The sequence below is a fragment of the Melopsittacus undulatus genome, chromosome 7, assembly GCF_012275295.1.
Source record: "Melopsittacus undulatus isolate bMelUnd1 chromosome 7, bMelUnd1.mat.Z, whole genome shotgun sequence".
NCBI classification, from domain to species: Eukaryota; Metazoa; Chordata; class Aves; order Psittaciformes; family Psittaculidae; genus Melopsittacus; species Melopsittacus undulatus.
The window spans coordinates 72,171,555-72,192,586 of NC_047533.1; the positions used below are offsets into that span (position 1 = coordinate 72,171,555).

At 52.6% G+C, this 21,032-nt stretch overlaps 1 protein-coding gene across 1 annotated transcript; it reads right to left on the bottom strand.

The window, feature by feature from the left end:
* Positions 1 to 12,320: 12,320 nt before the first annotated feature.
* LOC117436515 (olfactory receptor 14C36-like) lies at positions 12,321 to 13,244 on the bottom strand. Its single transcript, XM_034064857.1, has one exon. The coding sequence runs from the start codon at positions 13,242 to 13,244 to the stop codon at positions 12,321 to 12,323; it is 924 nt and encodes a 307-aa protein (XP_033920748.1).
* Positions 13,245 to 21,032: the final 7,788 nt, after the last annotated feature.

Below are 21,032 nucleotides of genomic sequence, written 5' to 3' on the forward strand. Positions count from 1 at the left end.
GTCGGAAAGTGGGTACCCTAACCCTAATGTCGGGAAGAGTGCACCCTAACCCTAATGTCGGAAAGTGGGTACCCTAACCCTAATGTCGGGAAGAGTGCACCCTAACCCTAATGTCGGAAAGTGGGTACCCTAACCCTAATGTCGGGAAGAGTGCACCCTAACCCTAATGTCGGAAAGTGGGTACCCTAACCCTAATGTCGGGAAGAGTGCACCCTAACCCTAATGTCGGAAAGTGGGTACCCTAACCCTAATGTCGGGAAGAGTGCACCCTAACCCTAATGTCGGAAAGTGGGTACCCTAACCCTAATGTCGGGAAGAGTGCACCCCAGCCATAATGTCAGATTGAGTGCACCCTAACCCTAATGTCGGGAAGAGTGCACCCCAGCCATAATGTCAGATTGAGTGCACCCTAACCCTAATGTCGGGAAGAGTGCACCCCAGCCATAATGTCAGATTGAGTGCACCCTAACCCTAATGTCGGGAAGAGTGCACCCTAACCCTAATGTCGGAAAGTGGGTACCCTAACCCTAATGTCGGGAAGAGTGCACCCCAGCCATAATGTCAGATTGAGTGCACCCTAACCCTAATGTAGGGAAGAGTGCACCCTAAGCTAATGTCGGAAAGTGGGTACCCTAACCCTAATGTCGGGAAGAGTGCACCCTAACCCTAATGTCGGAAAGTGGGTACCCTAACCCTAATGTCGGGAAGAGTGCACCCCAGCCATAATGTCAGATTGAGTGCACCCTAACCCTAATGTCGGGAAGAGTGCACCCCAGCCATAATGTCAGATTGAGTGCACCCTAACCCTAATGTCGGGAAGAGTGCACCCTAACCCTAATGTCGGAAAGTGGGTACCCTAACCCTAATGTCGGGAAGAGTGCACCCCAGCCATAATGTCAGATTGAGTGCACCCTAACCCTAATGTCGGGAAGAGTGCACCCTAACCCTAATGTCGAAAAGTGGGTACCCTAACCCTAATGTCGGGAAGAGTGCACCCTAACCCTAATGTCGGAAAGTGGGTACCCTAACCCTAATGTCGGGAAGAGTGCACCCCAGCCATAATGTCAGATTGAGTGCACCCTAACCCTAATGTCGGGAAGAGTGCACCCTAACCCTAATGTCGGAAAGTGGGTACCCTAACCCTAATGTCGGGAAGAGTGCACCCTAACCCTAATGTCGGAAAGTGGGTACCCTAACCCTAATGTCGGGAAGAGTGCACCCTAACCCTAATGTCGGAAAGTGGGTACCCTAACCCTAATGTCGGGAAGAGTGCACCCTAACCCTAATGTCGGAAAGTGGGTACCCTAACCCTAATGTCGGGAAGAGTGCACCCTAACCCTAATGTCGGAAAGTGGGTACCCTAACCCTAATGTCGGGAAGAGTGCACCCCAGCCATAATGTCAGATTGAGTGCACCCTAACCCTAATGTCGGGAAGAGTGCACCCTAACCCTAATGTCGGAAAGTGGGTACCCTAACCTTAATGTCGGGAAGAGTGCACCCTAACCCTAATGTCGGAAAGTGGGTACCCTAACCCTAATGTCGGGAAGAGTGCACCCTAACCCTAATGTCGGAAAGTGGGTACCCTAACCCTAATGTCGGGAAGAGTGCACCCTAACCCTAATGTCGGAAAGTGGGTACCCTAACCCTAATGTCGGGAAGAGTGCACCCCAGCCATAATGTCAGATTGAGTGCACGCTAACCCTAATGTCGGGAAGAGTGCACCCTAACCCTAATGTCGGAAAGTGGGTACCCTAACCCTAATGTCGGGAAGAGTGCACCCTAACCCTAATGTCGGAAAGTGGGTACCCTAACCCTAATGTCGGGAAGAGTGCACCCCAGCCATAATGTCAGATTGAGTGCACCCTAACCCTAATGTCGGGAAGAGTGCACCCCAGCCATAATGTCAGATTGAGTGCACCCTAACCCTAATGTCGGGAAGAGTGCACCCTAACCCTAATGTCGGAAAGTGGGTACCCTAACCCTAATGTCGGGAAGAGTGCACCCCAGCCATAATGTCAGATTGAGTGCACCCTAACCCTAATGTAGGGAAGAGTGCACCCTAAGCTAATGTCGGAAAGTGGGTACCCTAACCCTAATGTCGGGAAGAGTGCACCCTAACCCTAATGTCGGAAAGTGGGTACCCTAACCCTAATGTCGGGAAGAGTGCACCCCAGCCATAATGTCAGATTGAGTGCACCCTAACCCTAATGTCGGGAAGAGTGCACCCTAACCCTAATGTCGGAAAGTGGGTACCCTAACCCTAATGTCGGGAAGAGTGCACCCTAACCCTAATGTCGGAAAGTGGGTACCCTAACCCTAATGTCGGGAAGAGTGCACCCTAACCCTAATGTCGGAAAGTGGGTACCCTAACCCTAATGTCGGGAAGAGTGCACCCTAACCCTAATGTCGGAAAGTGGGTACCCTAACCCTAATGTCGGGAAGAGTGCACCCTAACCCTAATGTCGGAAAGTGGGTACCCTAACCCTAATGTCGGGAAGAGTGCACCCCAGCCATAATGTCAGATTGAGTGCACCCTAACCCTAATGTCGGGAAGAGTGCACCCTAACCCTAATGTCGGAAAGTGGGTACCCTAACCCTAATGTCGGGAAGAGTGCACCCTAACCCTAATGTCGGAAAGTGGGTACCCTAACCCTAATGTCGGGAAGAGTGCACCCCAGCCATAATGTCAGATTGAGTGCACCCTAACCCTAATGTCGGGAAGAGTGCACCCCAGCCATAATGTCAGATTGAGTGCACCCTAACCCTAATGTCGGGAAGAGTGCACCCTAACCCTAATGTCGGAAAGTGGGTACCCTAACCCTAATGTCGGGAAGAGTGCACCCCAGCCATAATGTCAGATTGAGTGCACCCTAACCCTAATGTCGGGAAGAGTGCACCCTAACCCTAATGTCGGAAAGTGGGTACCCTAACCCTAATGTCGGGAAGAGTGCACCCTAACCCTAATGTCGGAAAGTGGGTACCCTAACCCTAATGTCGGGAAGAGTGCACCCCAGCCATAATGTCAGATTGAGTGCACCCTAACCCTAATGTCGGGAAGAGTGCACCCCAGCCATAATGTCAGATTGAGTGCACCCTAACCCTAATGTCGGGAAGAGTGCACCCTAACCCTAATGTCGGAAAGTGGGTACCCTAACCCTAATGTCGGGAAGAGTGCACCCTAACCCTAATGTCGGAAAGTGGGTACCCTAACCCTAATGTCGGGAAGAGTGCACCCCAGGCATAATGTCAGATTGAGTGCACCCTAACCCTAATGTCGGGAAGAGTGCACCCTAACCCTAATGTCGGAAAGTGGGTACCCTAACCCTAATGTCGGGAAGAGTGCACCCTAACCCTAATGTCGGAAAGTGGGTACCCTAACCCTAATGTCGGGAAGAGTGCACCCTAACCCTAATGTCGGAAAGTGGGTACCCTAACCCTAATGTCGGGAAGAGTGCACCCTAACCCTAATGTCGGAAAGTGGGTACCCTAACCCTAATGTCAGGAAGAGTGCACCCTAACCCTAATGTCGGAAAGTGGGTACCCTAACCCTAATGTCGGGAAGAGTGCACCCCAGCCATAATGTCAGATTGAGTGCACCCTAACCCTAATGTCGGGAAGAGTGCACCCTAACCCTAATGTCGGAAAGTGGGTACCCTAACCCTAATGTCGGGAAGAGTGCACCCTAACCCTAATGTCGGAAAGTGGGTACCCTAACCCTAATGTCGGGAAGAGTGCACCCTAACCCTAATGTCGGAAAGTGGGTACCCTAACCCTAATGTCGGGAAGAGTGCACCCTAACCCTAATGTCGGAAAGTGGGTACCCTAACCCTAATGTCGGGAAGAGTGCACCCCAGCCATAATGTCAGATTGAGTGCACCCTAACCCTAATGTCGGGAAGAGTGCACCCTAACCCTAATGTCGGAAAGTGGGTACCCTAACCCTAATGTCAGGAAGAGTGCACCCTAACCCTAATGTCGGAAAGTGGGTACCCTAACCCTAATGTCGGGAAGAGTGCACCCCAGCCATAATGTCAGATTGAGTGCACCCTAACCCTAATGTCGGGAAGAGTGCACCCCAGCCATAATGTCAGATTGAGTGCACCCTAACCCTAATGTCGGAAAGTGGGTACCCTAACCCTAATGTCGGAAAGTGGGTACCCTAACCCTAATGTCGGGAAGAGTGCACCCCAGCCATAATGTCAGATTGAGTGCACCCTAACCCTAATGTCGGGAAGAGTGCACCCTAACCCTAATGTCGGAAAGTGGGTACCCTAACCCTAATGTCGGGAAGAGTGCACCCTAACCCTAATGTCGGAAAGTGGGTACCCTAACCCTAATGTCGGGAAGAGTGCACCCTAACCCTAATGTCGGAAAGTGGGTACCCTAACCCTAATGTCGGGAAGAGTGCACCCTAACCCTAATGTCGGAAAGTGGGTACCCTAACCCTAATGTCGGGAAGAGTGCACCCCAGCCATAATGTCAGATTGAGTGCACCCTAACCCTAATGTCGGGAAGAGTGCACCCTAACCCTAATGTCGGAAAGTGGGTACCCTAACCCTAATGTCGGGAAGAGTGCACCCTAACCCTAATGTCGGAAAGTGGGTACCCTAACCCTAATGTCGGGAAGAGTGCACCCTAACCCTAATGTGAAGTGAGAAGTGAAGTGAGAAGTGAAGTGAGAAGTGAAGTGAGAAGTGAAGTGAGAAGTGAAGTGAGAAGTGAAGTGAGAAGTGAAGTGAGAAGTGAAGTGAGAAGTGAAGTGAGAAGTGAAGTGAGAAGTGAAGTGAGAAGTGAAGTGAGAAGTGAAGTGAAGTGAGAAGTGAAGTGGTTTCTCTCAGGGAATCGAGGGATTGATTGATCACAGGCATTTTAATTCACTCTATTTCAGTTACAATTCAATCAAATGTGTGATTTAATGTGGGAAAGCAAGCTTTTAATATCCTTGCAGCTCCTCCTTAGTCTTATTCTGAAGTTCTTTTAGCACTTGGTAGTTGTAGCAACCCTGAGGAGCACTAGAGCACACAAACTAGCTTCCAAATGCATTTTGAGACCCATCAATAGAAGTTATGTTTGCAAATATACATAGAAACACTTAAACATGTTCAGCATACTGCTTTAAAAAGTAAAGTCTTATCAGTAAAAGTAGTAAGGCTCAACACTTACCTTGCTTTAGCTGCATTACAGATGACTGCTTGAGGCTGGCTGAAGCTCTTGTTAATGGATTTTGAATGCAGTTCTCTTTCTCCACCTCCTGTTTCAGAAGCCTCTTACTCTCTTTCGATGTACATCTTCCCATGTCTCTCCAATTAGCCAGTTAACTCAGTCAAATTGGGAGTTGTGTCAGCCTCAGCAAGACTCCCCCCACAAGCTCGATATGAAACATTGCAATTAAAAGCCATTTCCGAGTCCAATCACACATATAGCAGAGAAAGGGCACACCAGCCCCACACACTTTGCCTTGCAGTGGTACTTCTGTGGCAGCACTTCATGGCACTTGGAAAACAAACATAATTTGCTCCTCAGACTGCAGGCCTTTACCAGCACCTCTTCACTGTAGTGCCTCAAACAGGTCTAAGGAGTTAGTTCATAAGTCAGCAGCCAAATATTTTGCTCAAGGCAAAGAAATCCATGCAAAAGCCCCAGAGAAGCCCAGCTGTTCTCTGTGGATGAGGCAGTTGGTGAGGCAGAGCACACAGCACTCCCGGTTCCCTGGCAGTAGGCCCCTCTGGTGCCGCAGCACATGCTCACCCTCACAGCCGTGTCCTCCACACTGCCCGGAAACTTTGCGGGGATCTCCACACTCCTCAGGGAAACAAGAACAGACCAGGGCACCTCTGGGCTCCCACAGCAGGAGAAGAGACCTCTGCCAGCCTAGGCCCAATTCCAAGGTACCCAAGAAGAGAAGGTCCAGCAGCAGCCAAGTCCAGCCAGGAGTCTATCAGGCTTGAGAACAAGCAGCAACGCAGTCCGCAACACACCATCAGGTCCAGCAATTGCCAAGCTGCTCTGTAATCGTAAAGAAGATCAAGCCGGGCGGTCAGTCTGAAGTCCAGATTAAGAATCTTCACAGGCAGGGACAGGGCTGAAAAACAGCATTCCTCCGGCAAAGCTCTAAGAAAGAGCTGAGGCACAGAGCTGGGTTTAAATAGGGCTCCTGGGTGTGGTCTGGTGCACAGGTGAGGCTGTTTAGGGTCATTAAGGCTTACTAATGCCCTCAGTGCCTTAAATATTTATGGTCATTTCTGTCCTGTTTTAAGCTGCTCTTGCTCTTGTTGCCGACAGCAACGGCCCTGTGGGCCAGGGGCGAAGAGTCAGGGGCGGGCGGGGGGCAGCGTTGCGAAGCCAGGCGTGCGCTGAAGAGGCGCAGCCCCAGTGCCCCCTCCTGGCTCTTCGGCCCTGGGCGCAGGGGCCCGGCGTTCGGCTGGGCCTGCAGGGCGGCCGGGCCCGGGCGGCTGGGGCCGGGGGGGGCTTGTTGCCGACGGCAACGTGCAGTTTACACTCAGACTGTAATGTGGGTTGTGCACGGGCCCTGTGGGGCTCCTGAAGGGTGAGTGGGTCCTGCTGAGCACTCCTGGGCTCTCCAATCAATGCATCAGCTCATGGATGGCAATCGGGGAGTCTGGGTTGGTGCCATCTTGCCACCGGTGCACTGCTGTGGTAGTGATTGGCACTTGTTCTTCTCCCTTCAGCAGCCCCAGCACAGAAGGATCCTGTGAGAGACCAGGCAAGGCAGAACTGCTGCATTTCCTCTGTCTCTAAGACAGCTCTACCAACAGCTCCTCAGTCACCTTTGGGCAGAGCCTGTCACAGGGGTTGGAGTAGCCTCAGTGCCTGTTGCTGGCATTGAAATAGCTGTGCCACCTCGTGCTGAGGTAGCAGTTGTGGTGCCTGTTGTAGGGGTTGGAGTGGCTGCTGTGCCACATATCTTTTATTTGTATACGTGTGTCTGTATATTTCTGTGTGCCCTGTAATGTGGGTTTTTCCTGGAAGCTTCAGCCCAGCCCTAGACCTAGGGCTTTTCTTTAGGGTATCTTAGAGCTGTCTGTGAAGGAGAAGGGGTATTGCAGCACAGCAGAAATAACGGCAGACTCACAGCCCCTCCAGCATGTCTTTGAAACCCTCCCACTGTCCCACACACCTTTAATCAGTGTCTCTTGCAGGACTGGTCCAGGGACATCTGAATCAATAGGCAAGAGCAGGACTGCAGCAGAAGTAGCATGAGCGCCTGGCAGAGTTGGACTAGGACTAGTAATTGGTAGTGAGGGTGCTAGTGCTTGGTGCAAGTGTGTGGTACGTGAACGTTTGAAGGGTGTGAGAACCCTGTGTAAAACCACATTTGGGCTTCCCCAGTGTGTCTGGGACACCCTTATAATTCTCTGTTTTGCATCCCAGGCTCTGGGTGCAGTGGGCAGGGGGAAGTTTTGGATTGTGGTGGAAGTTTGTCAAGGCAGATGGGACAGAGCCGAGTGCCTGAGCCAGCCTCTCCCCAGAACCTGGGCCCCAGTGATCTGCAATGCTGGTGCTGGGAGGTGAGTTCACCTCTGGATACTGGGCTATCAGGGCATTAGGATCTCCATATCTATGCTATGTTGTGCTGTGCTCTCCTATTCCATTGTAATCCCTGCACTGGTCATTAGTGAAACAATGACGAGCCTGTGATCTGTCTGAAATGCCAGATATTATTTCAGCTCCAGAATTTTTTCTAAGGACAGAAAATAGTTCCAAGTGGAGAAAGGATTTAATTTCATTTCTTTCGTTTAATATTGTTTCATACAAGTAAAATATTCCTCACATTGAGGGTAGTGAGACAGTGACAGACTCTTTCTGAGAGGAGCAGTGCCTGCCCAAATCCTGGCAGTGCTCAAACGCAGGTTTGACACAGGGCTATGGGATCAAGCTGCTCCTGTGGAAGGTGTCACTGCACATGGCAGGGGTTGGATCTGGATGAGCTTTAAGGTCCCTTCCAGCCCAACCCAGTCTGGGATTCCAAGATTTTCTCTGTGCCAATATCGGTCACTCTGCACTTGCCGTAGGTGCCGTGATGCCTGTTCCATTGTCCAGGCTGAGCTGTGACCCCTTGCATGCTGCACCTCCGCACCAAAGGCACTGAGGAAGAGCAGCCCCTGAGGGACCTCCCCGAGCCAGCTGGGCAGAGCCTGGTGCCCCCTCCTTGCAGTGACTCCCGCAGCACCCGTGGGTGCCCAGTGGCCATGGGCACAATGCTGCCACCATCACAAAGCCGTGGCGGTCGCTGTGGATTTGCCCATTCTGACAAATGGCCCCCCCACGCTGAGCTGAGCGGGGGCTATTGAAGGAGCCAGAGCCCTGCAGGAACAAGTGCAGAGGAGACCCCTGCGTTGGGAGCTGCATCTGCCGTGGCTGCCCTGCACATCCAGGGCCATGTGCTTTGACTTTGCCATCCTGTTTTAATGTGGCTGCAAAGACATTGTGGGTGCTGCTGTGAAGGGAGGAGAAGCTGTCAGGAGATGTGCTGGTGCCATGGCAGCTGTAGGAGCAGGGCATGGGTGAGGAGGAGCTCAGCCCTGGGCTTGTTGATGTGCTTGGAGCTCAGCTCTGCCTGCAGAGGTGCTGGGGGCAAAGCAGGAGCCTTCTGTGTGCAGGAGCTGCTGGGGTCAGAGGTGCTCAGAATGTGTCAGGGCAGGAGCAGCCCCTGGGGAGTGCAGCTGCTGGTGCTGTCACTGGGAGCTCAGCACAAGGCACCTGCCTGGCTCCAGCAAGGCTCACGGAAGCTCACCGGGCATTGCAGAAGGTGGCAGGGCCCTGGCAGGTTCCAGTGATCCCTGTGCCGGGCATTCCAGAACACACAGACATTTCTGAACTGAAAAGTGATAAAATAAATACCTTCAAATAGCTTTTGTCAGATTATCTTTGTAATCTCTCTGCTCTTGGAATCCTCCAATTGTGCTTTGTGATCTGAAAGACTTAACTAAACCCAAAGGTTTTAATGAGCCCCACGGAGTATTTGAGCTGAGTGCGTGAGCCTCAAGCACTGAGAGGAAACTGAAGAAAGCTCTCAAGAAGTGCAAGTCAGAAACAAAGCCCCATGTCCCTTCAGCATTAATGGGCCCCACTGAGGGCTGTTCCTCACAAAGCCTCCCCAGGGTCTCATCAAAGCAAGTACCTGTAGGCTGTGATTACAGCAGACAAAGGCAAAGTGCAGGTGTCTGATGGTAAGAACACCCTTGGTGTGTTTGATGAGGCAGAAAGGCCAAGCCCTGAGCACAGCCCTTGGAGAAGTAGAGCCTGAAATGCTGAGCATGAAAGTTCTCCTCCCAGGCCTTGATGAAAGAGGCAAGTGCCATAGGGCAGGGGACAGAGACCTTTTGTTCTCTGGGGCCTTTCAGCCTTGCCAGAATCCTCCCTCATCTCTGCTGCAGGCTGTCCTGCACTGGCCCATGCCTGCACCTCTTTCCCTTCAGGCTGCTGACACCCATCTTGCTTTCCCAGCCAGCTCTCACCTGTCATTTCTGTCCCTTCAGTCCCATCTCTGCACCCATGGCTGTCTGTTCCTTGAAACACAAAGCCATGGGCTGAGCCAGACTCCCTCTGGGTGACCTCTTGCACCACAAGTCCACCTTTTGACACACATTTCTCTTTCCTAACTCCACTGGGGAGTCTCTCCATGAGAACTCCTTGATCTTCCCTTTGAAACTCTGCTGCCCTGCTCTCAGCACAGGACAGGTGTTGGTGAGGCTTCTTAAGATCAATTTGTGTGTGAAGGTATCTTACAGGCAGTGTGAGTTTGAGCACAGGACAAATGGGAAAGCACCGATGGGACACTACAGCTCTCCTGGCTCTGCACTAATGTGTAAAAAGCTGAGAACTTCTCCCTGTTTCAATACTTTTCAGGTTTTCAGTCATACAGAGAATGTTTTATAACCCACCCACAAAAAATATCATCAGTGTTAAGCCAGTACATAAACAACACAGTCAAAATGAGTCTGAGGCCATGCTGAGCCTCCCTCATACAGACCAGAGTCATCCGAGTCATGAGTACATATAGAGAACTTTACAATGAATTTGAATTTCAACTGACATCCCTTGTGAGCATTAGAGCTGGACAAAGCACTGCTTCAGACAGAAGATGACTCCCAACCAACCTGGCCTTGAACACTTCCAGGAATAGGGAAGCCACAGATCCTGTGGTCACTCTGTGCCAGTGTCCCACCACCCGCAAATAGAAAAAATTCCTCCAAATGTCCAAGCTAAATCTCCCTTTTTTCAGCTTAAATCCATTCCCCCTCTTCCTGTCACTGCACACTCGTGTAAAAAGCCCCTCTCCAGATTTCTCGCAGGCCCAGTTTAGCTATGGGCAGATGCTAAGATGCCTGCCTGGAACCTTCTCTTCTCCAGGCAGAACACCCCCAGCTCTCTCAGCCTCTCTTCATCGGGGACATGCTCCAGCCCTTAGAGCACAGCAGTCAATGGCTGGACTCAATGTTCCCAAGGGTCTTTTCAAATGAAATGATTCTGGGATTTCATCTGACATCCTTTGTGAACGTCAGATCTGGGCAAAACACAGCCTTAGAGCAAACCTGACTCCCATCCAACCTGGCTTTTAGCACTGCCAGGGATGGGGCAGGCAGAGCTAAGATGTCCTCCAGCCCTCGAGGCATCTTTTTGGCTCTTCATAACCCCATCGTTGTAGGATCATAGGAGAACAGAGGTTGGAAGGGACCCCAGGAGGCATCCAGTCTAACCCATCAGGGACAGGATCAGAGCACTTGGTTCAAGGCTTGATTCAGTCTGAGTTGGAAATCCCCAAGGCCAGAGACTGCACAGCCTCTCGGGGTGACCAGATGCAGCACTTGCCTGAGCCTATGGGAACAAGGTTTCCTTCTGTCCTGGCTCAACCTCACCTCTGTCACTATACCCCATTGCCTTTTGTCCTCCCACCAGGCACCACCTCCCCATCAGCCTCCCCTTCTCTGGGCTGGGTAAGCCCAGATACCCCATCCTTTCCTGTCCTGGTCTGAGCAGTAGCAGTCATTTTTCTCCTTCTTGGTAGCTGGTGCAGTGCTGCATTTTGACTTTCGGGCTGGAATAGTTGCTGATAGCAAGTATGTTTTGAGTTATTGCTGAAATATTTTGTCTGTCCAAGTCCTTTTCTGAGCTCATGCTCTGCCAGGGAGGAGGGGAGGCCGGGAGGAAGGAGAGACAGGACACCTGACCTAGGCTAGCCAAAGAGGTATTCCATACCATAGCATGTCTTATCCAGGATGTAACGGGGAGAGACCCGGAAGGGCTGGGGAAGTCTGGGGGGATGGAGGAGGTATCGGTCAGTGTCCGGTTAGGCAGGGTGGGGTGAGTTATGGGTCGGTGGCTGGTGAGATGTATTCTCTTCGCTTGTTGTTTGCTTTATCATTATTATTTGTAGTAGTAGTAGCAGCAGTGATTTGTGTCATGCCTTAGCTATTAAACTGTGCTTATCTCAGCCCGGGGGGCTACATTCTTTGGATTCTCCTTCCTAACTCTCTGGGAGTCAGGGGAGCAAGGGGGGGGAGTGAGTGAATGAGCTGTGCAGACTTGGTTTTAACCACGACATCATGCTCCAGTCCCTGCCTGTCCTGAGGGCCCATTGCTAAACCCAGTCCTGCCTGCTGATAGCATTCCTAAACTGGGGATCTGAAACCTGAATGGAGCATTCCCAAGCATCCTTTCCCTTGTTCTCCTGCTGTGCTCCTGCTCATACAGCCCACGATGCTGCTCTCCTCCCTTGCTGCCAGGGCACAGCTGCCTCCTGTCCAGCTCCTGCCCACCCAGACCTTTCCAATGGGCTGTTCCCAGCCAGGCAGCCCCAGCCTGGGCCATTGCAGGGAAGTCCCCTGCAGGGACCCCTGTGTCCCCTGCTCTCCTGCCCAGGACACCCTGAAAGGTCTGCAACCCCCCCCATGCCATCCCATCTCCTCACACCAGCACAACAGCTCCGACCCTTGGGCTCCCCAAGAGCTCTTCCTGCTCCAGGCACAGAGCAGCCATCCCAGAGCTGGAGCAGCCACAAAGCTGCTTTCATTCCCCTTCATTCCTGCCATGTGAGGACATAGCACAGAGAAGAAGTTGCTGCAGGATCATTTATTTCCCTTAAATAAAGTGAAAGCCCCAGAGTGACACAAAGTCTATGGGTCACAAAACAAGGGTGGTTTCTTAAGCAGGAGGAGATGAAAACTGACATTTCTCTGAAGACAACATCACCACAAATTGAAACAGGAAAACAAATGTAAAGCAGCAAAGACAGACATGGCATGTCATGACCTACACTGGCAGCCATTTTTAGAGGAAAGCAGGCACTGTATGGCTGTTCAAAAACATCCAGTCACCAACTTCTTCACAGCATCCTTGAGCTCCTGGTTCCTCAGGCTGTAGATGAGGGGGTTCACTGCTGGAGGCACCACTGAGTACAGCACTGATACCACCAGATCCAGGGTTGGGGAGGAGATGGAGGGGGGCTTCAGGTAGGCAAAGGTACCAGTGCTGACAATCATGGAGAGCACAGCCAGGTGAGGGAGGCACATGGAAAAGGCTTTGTGGCGTCCCTGCTCAGAGGGGATCCTCAGCACAGCTTTGAAGATCTGCACATAGGATACCACAATGAACACAAAACAGCCAATAGCTGAAGAGAAACCTAGCACAAGAAGTCCAACTTCCCTGAGGTAGGAATGTGAGCAGGAGAGCTTGAGGATCGGGGGGATTTCACAGAAGAACTGCTCCACAGCATTGCCTCTGCAGAGGGGTAGTGAAAATGTATTGGCTGTGTTCACCAGAGCATTGAGAAAGCCACTGGCCCAGGCAGCTGCTGCCATGTGGACACAAGCTCTGCTGCCCAGCAGGATCCCGTAGTGCAGGGGCTTGCAGATGGCCACATAGCGGTCGTAGGCCATGACAGTGAGGACAAAATACTCTGCTGAAATGAAAAAGACAAAGAAAAACACCTGTGCAGCACATCCTGTGTAGGAGATGGCCCTGGTGTCCCAGAGGGAATTGGCCATGGATTTTGGGGCTGTGGTGGAGATGCAGCCCAGGTCCAGCAGGGAGAGGTTGAGCAGGAAGAAGTACATGGGGGTGTGGAGGTGCTGGTCGCAGGCTGTGCTGGTGATGATGAGGCCGTTGCCCAGGAGCGCAGCCAGGGAGATGCCCAGGAAGAGCCAGAAGTGCCAGAGCTGCAGCTCCCGCGTGTGTGCGAATGGCAGGAGGAGGAAGTGGGTGATGGAGCTGCCGTTGGACATCTGCTGCCTCTGGGCATGGGGCACTGTCATGGGAGAAACAGGCAGTGACGGGTTAGGACAGGAGGGATGTCAGGTACAGAAGTGCAATTTACACATTGATGTACTATTGGACTCCATAGGAGAGGCTGAGCGTGAATTGCTCATGATTGTCTCTGAGGTTGATTGGTTTGCTTGTTTTGTCAGTGTAACTGCTGACAAGCACCTTTTTTAGGGATAAAATTCCAAAGAAAGTTTCTGAAGGCAACTGTGAAGAGTGAGCATGGGACAGACAGAAGGGCTCAACTGTCTGTGGGTTAGTGCCTACTCAAGGTTGCTGCAGTGTCCATCAGTCTGGCTCTCAGCTGCCCTGCACTTTGTAGAGAGAGTCAGCTCCTTGCCCAGCAGAGCATGTCCAGCAGCCACCTCCAGTGGAAGGCAGACACCAAGAGAGCTGCCTGAACGCAGCCTCCCCAGGCCTGGGCTGCACTTTCCCCCCACTCCCTGCCCATGGCTCTGCTGCCTGGAGCTGTCCCTGCCAGGAGCTGCTGCTCTGTGCCCAGCTCTGCTCCCTCTCAGTGCTGCCAGAGCCCATCCCATGGGCTGTGTGCTCAGCTCTGCCCTGCACACCCCTCTCGGCAGCAGGGCTCTGCCCAGGGGCATCTCTGCCTCTGCAGGGGCTCAGGAGCAGCTCACACAAGTCCTGACAAGACTCTCGGTGCCTTCTCCAAAGCACAGAAGTGAATTCCCAGCTCCCACTGCCCAACCTGCCCACCAAGAGTTAAAACATCAAAATTCAGAATCTTGCCTTCAAAGGTGAACGCTGCCTCAGTGTCTTTCAGAAGATGCTCTGCAAATGTCCTCAGAGTGATGTGGAGCTCTGAGCAGCCCTGACCCACACAGCACCCTCTCCAGTGCACAAGAACACTTTTTCTTCCATGCCAGGAGTTGTTCCTTCCCCCCCACCCCAGTTTCTCTCCCAGCACCGTGGGAGCTCCCAGGCAGGCTGAGTGCTGACCCTGGCAGGCAGCAGAGTCCCTGCCCCTGCACACAGCCCCTGGGCTGCAGGGACCCTGCTCGCAAGGACAGCGCTGGGCATCCCTGGCTGCACACCCACATTCACAGCCTGCAGCCAGCACAACCCGGCACAAGGGACCTGCCTTGTCCTGTCCCTGCCATGGTGCAGAGGGAAGCCCTGCTCTGCACCACATCCTCCTCCTTATCTACACACAGAAACCAAGAGAGTCCTCCTGACACATCCCATGGACTGTCCCAGGCAGCAGCTTGAGGAGATCCCTGCAGCAGCTGCAGCTGCATTGCCCTGCACCCACAGCCTTACCATGCACAGGGCTGGGAAGGTTTCTCCTGCAGGGAGCTCTCAGCATCCTCCACTGCCAAGTGCCTTTAAGCTCTTTAAGGAGGCTCACAGGTCTCCTCTTGGTCCCAGCTCAGCAGCAGAGGCCCAGCCCAAGATGGCTCTGCCTCTGCTGCTTTGGGCTCCCTCCAGGCCTCCCTGGGGCTCCAGGGGAACCCCATGGGAAACAGCCTGAAGCAAGCACTGATGCTCCCTCCCTCAGCTAGAAGACACACTGCCTTCCTGCACTGTCATTGCTCTGATGAGACACAGTTTGGTCTAACAACAAGAGTCTGTAGAATCATGGAACCATTTAGGTTGGGAAAGACCCTTAAGAATATCAAGTCCATCATTAACAGAACACTGCAAGTCAACACATTAACCATGCCCCTTAGAACCTCCACAGATGGTGACACAACCACTTCTGTGGGCAGCCTGTTTCTTGTCCCATCATCAGACAGGACAGGCAGGACAGGACAGGCTGGGATCTCCTTTACCCCTCCTCAAGGAAGGGATCCAGCCTGGTCAGTTGATACATCTCATCCTGGGATTGTTGGCCTGGGGCTGGAAGGGGACTCAGCTCCTTCCCGTGAACACCACAAATCCACAGGAGGTCTCACTTCCTCAGAAGGTGAAAATGTACCATTATATAGATGATGTCTTAATCAGAGGAGATTGCCCCAAGAACTGCAGCAACAGCAGTGTGGCAAGCACTCCATGGTGCAGAAGTTGAAGTTCCACCTAAGCAATGTCAGAAACCAAGCAGAAACCAGTCAAATCAGGGGGTACTTGGATAGCAGCAGTGCAGTGATTGCTACAGACACCTTCAGAGAAACAGAACAAGGGCAGATGTCCCACTCTGGGAAGGAATTAGAACAGCCTGTGGGTCCTCCATGGTACTGGAGGAAATATGGCCCTGGATTCTCTATCATTGCTCTCCCACTGTACTCACTGTTATGAAAGAGAAAAACATGGCAATAGAATCCAGAGCATGAGGAAGCAGGAAATACCTCATACAGGAATTAAAACCATACAGGTCACTGGGGCCTGTACATCCCCAACAGCCTGTCATAGCAGAATGGGGGTTTGCAGCGCATGGCTCTTCCTGTGACCTGTTGAAATCGGCCCTGATGGAACAAAAACAACTTTAATGTTCAAGTCACCCCTGAACCAAGGAATTCGGACTCTTGCCTTTAGTCCCAGCGTTACAACAGCCTTTCAAACCCTCACCAGGTTTAGAAGCACCTCCCTTCACCCAGAGAACACCAACAGAAAACCCCTGGTTCACCAGTGCCTCAGCAAAAAGGGTCACAGAATCATGGAATCAACCAGGTTGGAACACACCTTTAAGCTCATCCAGTCCAGTCCTTACCCCAGCACTGCCGAGGTCACCACTAACCCATGGCATGGTGCCTGCAGCCCTGCCCTGGGCAGCCTGTTCCAATGCATCAGCACCCTCTGGGCAAGGAATTGTTCCTCAGCTCCATCTAAACCTGCCCTGGTGCAGCTTGAGGCCGGTTCCTCCTGTCCCATCCCTTGTTCCTTGGGAGCAGAGCCCAGCCCCTCCTGGCTCCATCCTCCTGTCAGGCACTTGGAGGGAGCCATCAGGTCCCCCCTGAGCCTTCTCTTCTCCATCTGAACCCCACAGCTCCCTCAGCCGTTCCCCATCTCTCTTGTGCTCCAGGCCCTGCCCCAGCTCCATTGCCCTTCTCTGGCCCCGCTCCAGCACCTCAAGGTCTCTCTTGCAGTGAGGGCCCCAGAACTGAACACAGGATTCAAGGTGCAGCCTCCCCAGTGCCCAGTGCAGGGGCACAATCCCTGCCCTGGCCCTGCTGCCGCACTGGTGCTGATCCAGCCCACGATGCTGGCCTTAATCCCAGTGCTCATCCCATTGGCCCCAGCCCATGGATCCAGCCTGTCCAGATCCCTCTGCAGAGCTTCCTACCCTCCAGCAGATCAGTGCTCCCACCCAAGCTGGTGTCATCTGCACACTTACACATCCCAGTATGGAGCAGTACAGACCAGTTTGCACCAGTACAGACCGATATGGCCACTATGGCCCCAAATACTGCTGGGGTTTCTATATCCCAGTGCTCCCAGTCCCTACTGCAGGTGCTCTTACTCATCCTCCACCTGACCTCCTTCTTGGTGGTCTTTTGGGAGGAACACTCCAAATTAGGCACCCCCCAACTATGGAGATTCCCCCCAGTTCCCTGATATGGGGAGGGTGTTGCAGTCTCTCAAGGGGTGTTTGGTGGGTCCCCTCCAGGATTTTGGGTCCCTGCATTCATTTGGGAGTGCTCGGGGTGGTGGGGGGGTGTGGGTCACTTTTAGGCTGCCCCAGACCCCCATTTGGGGGTCCTCCCTGCTCTTGCAGTGCTTCAGAGAGATTTGGGGTTATCCCAGGATTTTGGGGAGCACCACGATTGCTTTGGGTGCCTCCAAGGCCTGGCAGGATGGGTCTGGGGTGCCCCTTTGTTGCGGTGCCTCTTTTGAGGGATCAACCCCCTCTGGCAACCTGAATTCACTACTGAACCCAAAGCAATGTTGGGGTCCCCCAATAAATTCGGGCCTACACAGCAGCTTGGGGGACCCCGAGGGTGGGTGCTGGGGAGACCTCACTTTTCAGGATATCCCTTTTCTACTGGGTCTGTGCCACTGTGCTGAGCTCGGGCGGCTTTGGAGCTCCAGGCTTTGGGTTTGCGGAAATTTTGGTGGGTCCTGGGGGGATTTGGGGGATTCAGGCTGGTCCCCAAAACTCGTCCAGGTTGCTCAGTTATTTGAGGGACTTGGCATATCCCGAAAATGGGGGGTTCCGTAAGTTGCAGGGCAGCCGAATCTCATTGGATGCCCTAGGGACCCACATTGCCATAAATGGGAGGAATTTGAGGGTTCAGGGGGATTTGGAGTTCAAGGAACATTTGGAAGCTTGGGGGGGTTCCCCAAATCTCGCTGTAGGAGGCACATTATATTGGGGGAGCTCCCATGTGCCAAAAATGGGAGGTACCTGGTTCCCAGGGCACCTGAGTTGCTCTTGGGTGAGCAACATTCCCCCAGGGTGGAGATGGGCTGAGAGGAAGAGTTTGGGGGCTCAGAGGGGATTCAGGCATTGGGGGATCCCCAAAGCTCCCCGGGGTGGTGCAGGGATTTGGGGAACATCCAATGTCCCAAAACTAGGGGTTACATTTGTGCCAGGGTACCCTGACTCTTCAGTGCCCCTGTTGGCCCATGGCAGTAAAAGGGGGGGATTTGGGGTTCAGAAGGGAACTGGAGGTTTTGAGGGATTTGCAGGTTCATGGGAATGTGCCCAAGCTCTGCAGGGGGCAGAGTAATTTGGGGGACCAATTGTCAAATATACAGGAATGATTGGTGTCAGGAACTTAGGAGACCTTGTTCCCATTGCACTTTGTGTGAAACCAGCCCTCCTTTGTGACCGTGATTACCATAAGTTCTCCTGTCAATACAATGATGAAAGGGAAGGAGAAACAAAGGGGATAATCTCTCCTAATCAATCGCTTTGCTTTTCAAAGGGTGCTTCTGTTTAACTGTTTGACGGCTTAAGGAGGTTAGAGAACCAAGAGATACATCTTGTTACAGGATGCTGCAAACCTGGCTACCAGGCAAATAACCATACAAGGTATAGAACAAAATGTTAAGACTATGGTTAAGCTTGTGTTTTTCCTTTAATCTGTTACCAATAAAGTTCAGCAACATCTTCACCGGAGAAAGACCCCAGCAAACAAGCACAGAACAAAGGAAAGGGCCACGTCGACATTCGGGTAAAGAATACGACAGGATTGGCTAAAACCCAAGGCTGAGAAGTATAAGAGACTGTACTCCAAAGATCCCGGTGTGCGTCCTTGGTGGAGCAGAGACTCACCGGCGCACTCAGCGCTGCTTGCTTATTGCCTCTGATATTAATCAATTGTAAATAACATTAATTGGATTAGACTGTGGCTAAGATGAAATTTTCATAACACAATGGAGCCCTCAAACAGGGGCTACAGCCACCAGAGACCACCCCACAGATAACTGGGGAGGGGGGAACCACAGATATTGGGGGACCCTGCCAGGTTTTGAGGCTGCAGCTGGGGGGTTCCCCCTAAATCTGACCTGTGAGGATGCTGGCGATAAGCTCATCCCTCTGCCCAGGGAGGGATGAAACTAAGGGGGTGTTCCTGGGATCTGTGGTGACCCTTGCACTTCCCAGGCTCTGGGAGGGAGGGAGAAGTTCTCCTGTCCTGACACCCTCTGAGCACCTCTGACCCCAGCAGCTCCTGCACACACAAGGCTCCTGCTTTGCCCCCAGCACCTCTGCAGGCAGAGCTGAGCTCCAAGCACATCAACAAGCCCAGGGCTGAGCTCCTCCTCACCCATGCCCTGCTCCTACAGCTGCCATGGCACCAGCACATCTCCTGACAGCTTCTCCTCCCTTCACAGCAGCACCCACAATGTCTTTGCAGCCACACTCAAACAGGATGGCAAAGTCAAAGCACATGGCCCTGGATGTGCAGGGCAGCCACGGCAGATGCAGCTCCCAACGCAGGGGTCTCCTGTGCACTGGTTCCTGCAGGGCTCTGGCTCCTTCAATAGCCCCCACTCAGCTCAACGTGGGGGCCCCATTTGTCAGAATGGGCAAATCCACAGCGACCGCCATGGCTTTGTGATGGCGGCAGCATCGTGCCCATGGCCTCTGGGCACCCAGGGGTTGGGACTGGGTGAGCTTTAAGGTCCCTTCCACCCCAAACCAGGCTGTGACTGTAGGACTGTAAAATACGATCTGCATTTGGCTGCAGAAGAGCTCTCAGCACTGAGCCAGCCCCAGGATCAGGTGCAGACATTTGTGCAGAACATCCTGTGTCTGGGTCCTTGCGGAGGTGTCTGTGGTAGGCTCGGGGGGGGGGGGGGGGGGGGGGGGGGAGGGTGGTGGAGAGGAATGGAGCCTGGATCTGTAATAAAAGAGATAATGCTTGTTAATCAAATCATGCTTATACTAGTAAAAAAAAAAAAAAAAAAAAAGGGATGTCGACATTAAACAGATAAGGAATAGTCCTTGTATTAGCCACAGACCTCCGGTAATGTAAAGAATACTTGTGCAAGCTCTGTATTTTTGCAAGACATGATGAATAACTATTTGTCACAAGACAATTACAAGAAAAAGACTTGGGGCCTTCATCCCAGCGACCACTGGGAGGCAGAAAAAGACCCCCTAACAACAGACTGGCGCAGACGCGGAGTACACCACGAAAGGACTCGTATATCGTAAGTAAAGGACTATAAGAACCACAACCTCAAAGAAGGGGAGCACCCGCCTTTGGTGGAGCAGAGGCTCCCCGGCCGCCCAGCGCTGCTTTGCTTACTATTGCTTGATTAATAAATTAATTAATTTCAAATAGCCAGTCTCTGCCCCTTATTGAGACTCACTTATAACAGGATCGAAACAGGATTGAGCGGAATGGAGGTGGGATCGAAGTGGAATGGAGCAGGGATAGAACCAGGATAGAGCTGGATGAAGCAGGGCAGGAGCCGGGTGAGCGGGGCTGTTGCAGGGATTGAGTGGGAAGGGCAGGGCTGTGGGTTGGGATGGAGCGGCGGGGCAAGGGGTCGGGAGCAGGGATGCAGTGGGGGGGTCAGGGCTGTGGGATGGGATGGAGCGGGGTGGGCAGGGGGCACAGCAGGGCTGCAGTGGGGTGAGGTGGGCTGGGCTGTGCCAGGAGGGCACGGGAAGCGGGGCCTGACCCAGCAGGGGAAGTGCAGGCAGGGCTGGAGCCCACTTGGAATCCCTCTTGCAGGGAAGGATCAGCAGGAAGGAGGCACAAATACTATTGTAGAAATGACATCAGGTCTGAAGAAGAGCTTTGAATCCGGGGAAAAACTTCTCTGACGTGTTCATGGGAAACTTTGAGCCTCAAGGCTTTGGTTTGCATTTCAGGATGGTTTTCATGAGGGTGCATTTCATGAAGGAACTTAGAAAGTTAACCAGTATGTTTAAATACACCAGCTCTACTTGCACTTAATTCTATGCATTCAGACAATATTACTGACATATCAGTTATTTCACACATGGGAGCAGTCTTGATTGTGTTTAAGATCAAGTTCATAAGCCGTTGCATTTTGATTTGACTGCAAAACCAAGTGTGTGAAAGTATAGTGTATTTTATGAATTGCTCCTCCACATCCTCTGTGGATCCTTGGCCTTCACCCCCAGCCCAGGAGATGAACATCTGAGGCTGAGAGAGCTGGGCTGGGGCAGCCTGGAGAAGAGAAAGCTCCTTAAGGGGAGACCTGAGAGCAGCTCCCAAAGCCTAAAGGGGCTACAAGAAACCTGGAGAGGGGCTTTGCACAAGGGCCTGTAGGGACAGGCCAAGGGGAATGGCTTTTAGCTGCCAGAGGGGAGACTGAGATGAGCTCTTAGGCAGAAGCTCTTCCCTGGGAGGGTGCTGAGGCACTGGCACAGG

Excerpts from the sequence above, each read along its gene's own strand:
- LOC117436515 (XM_034064857.1), bottom strand. The coding sequence starts at position 13,244 with ATGTCCAACGGCAGCTCCATCACCCACTTCCTCCTCCTGCCATTCGCA.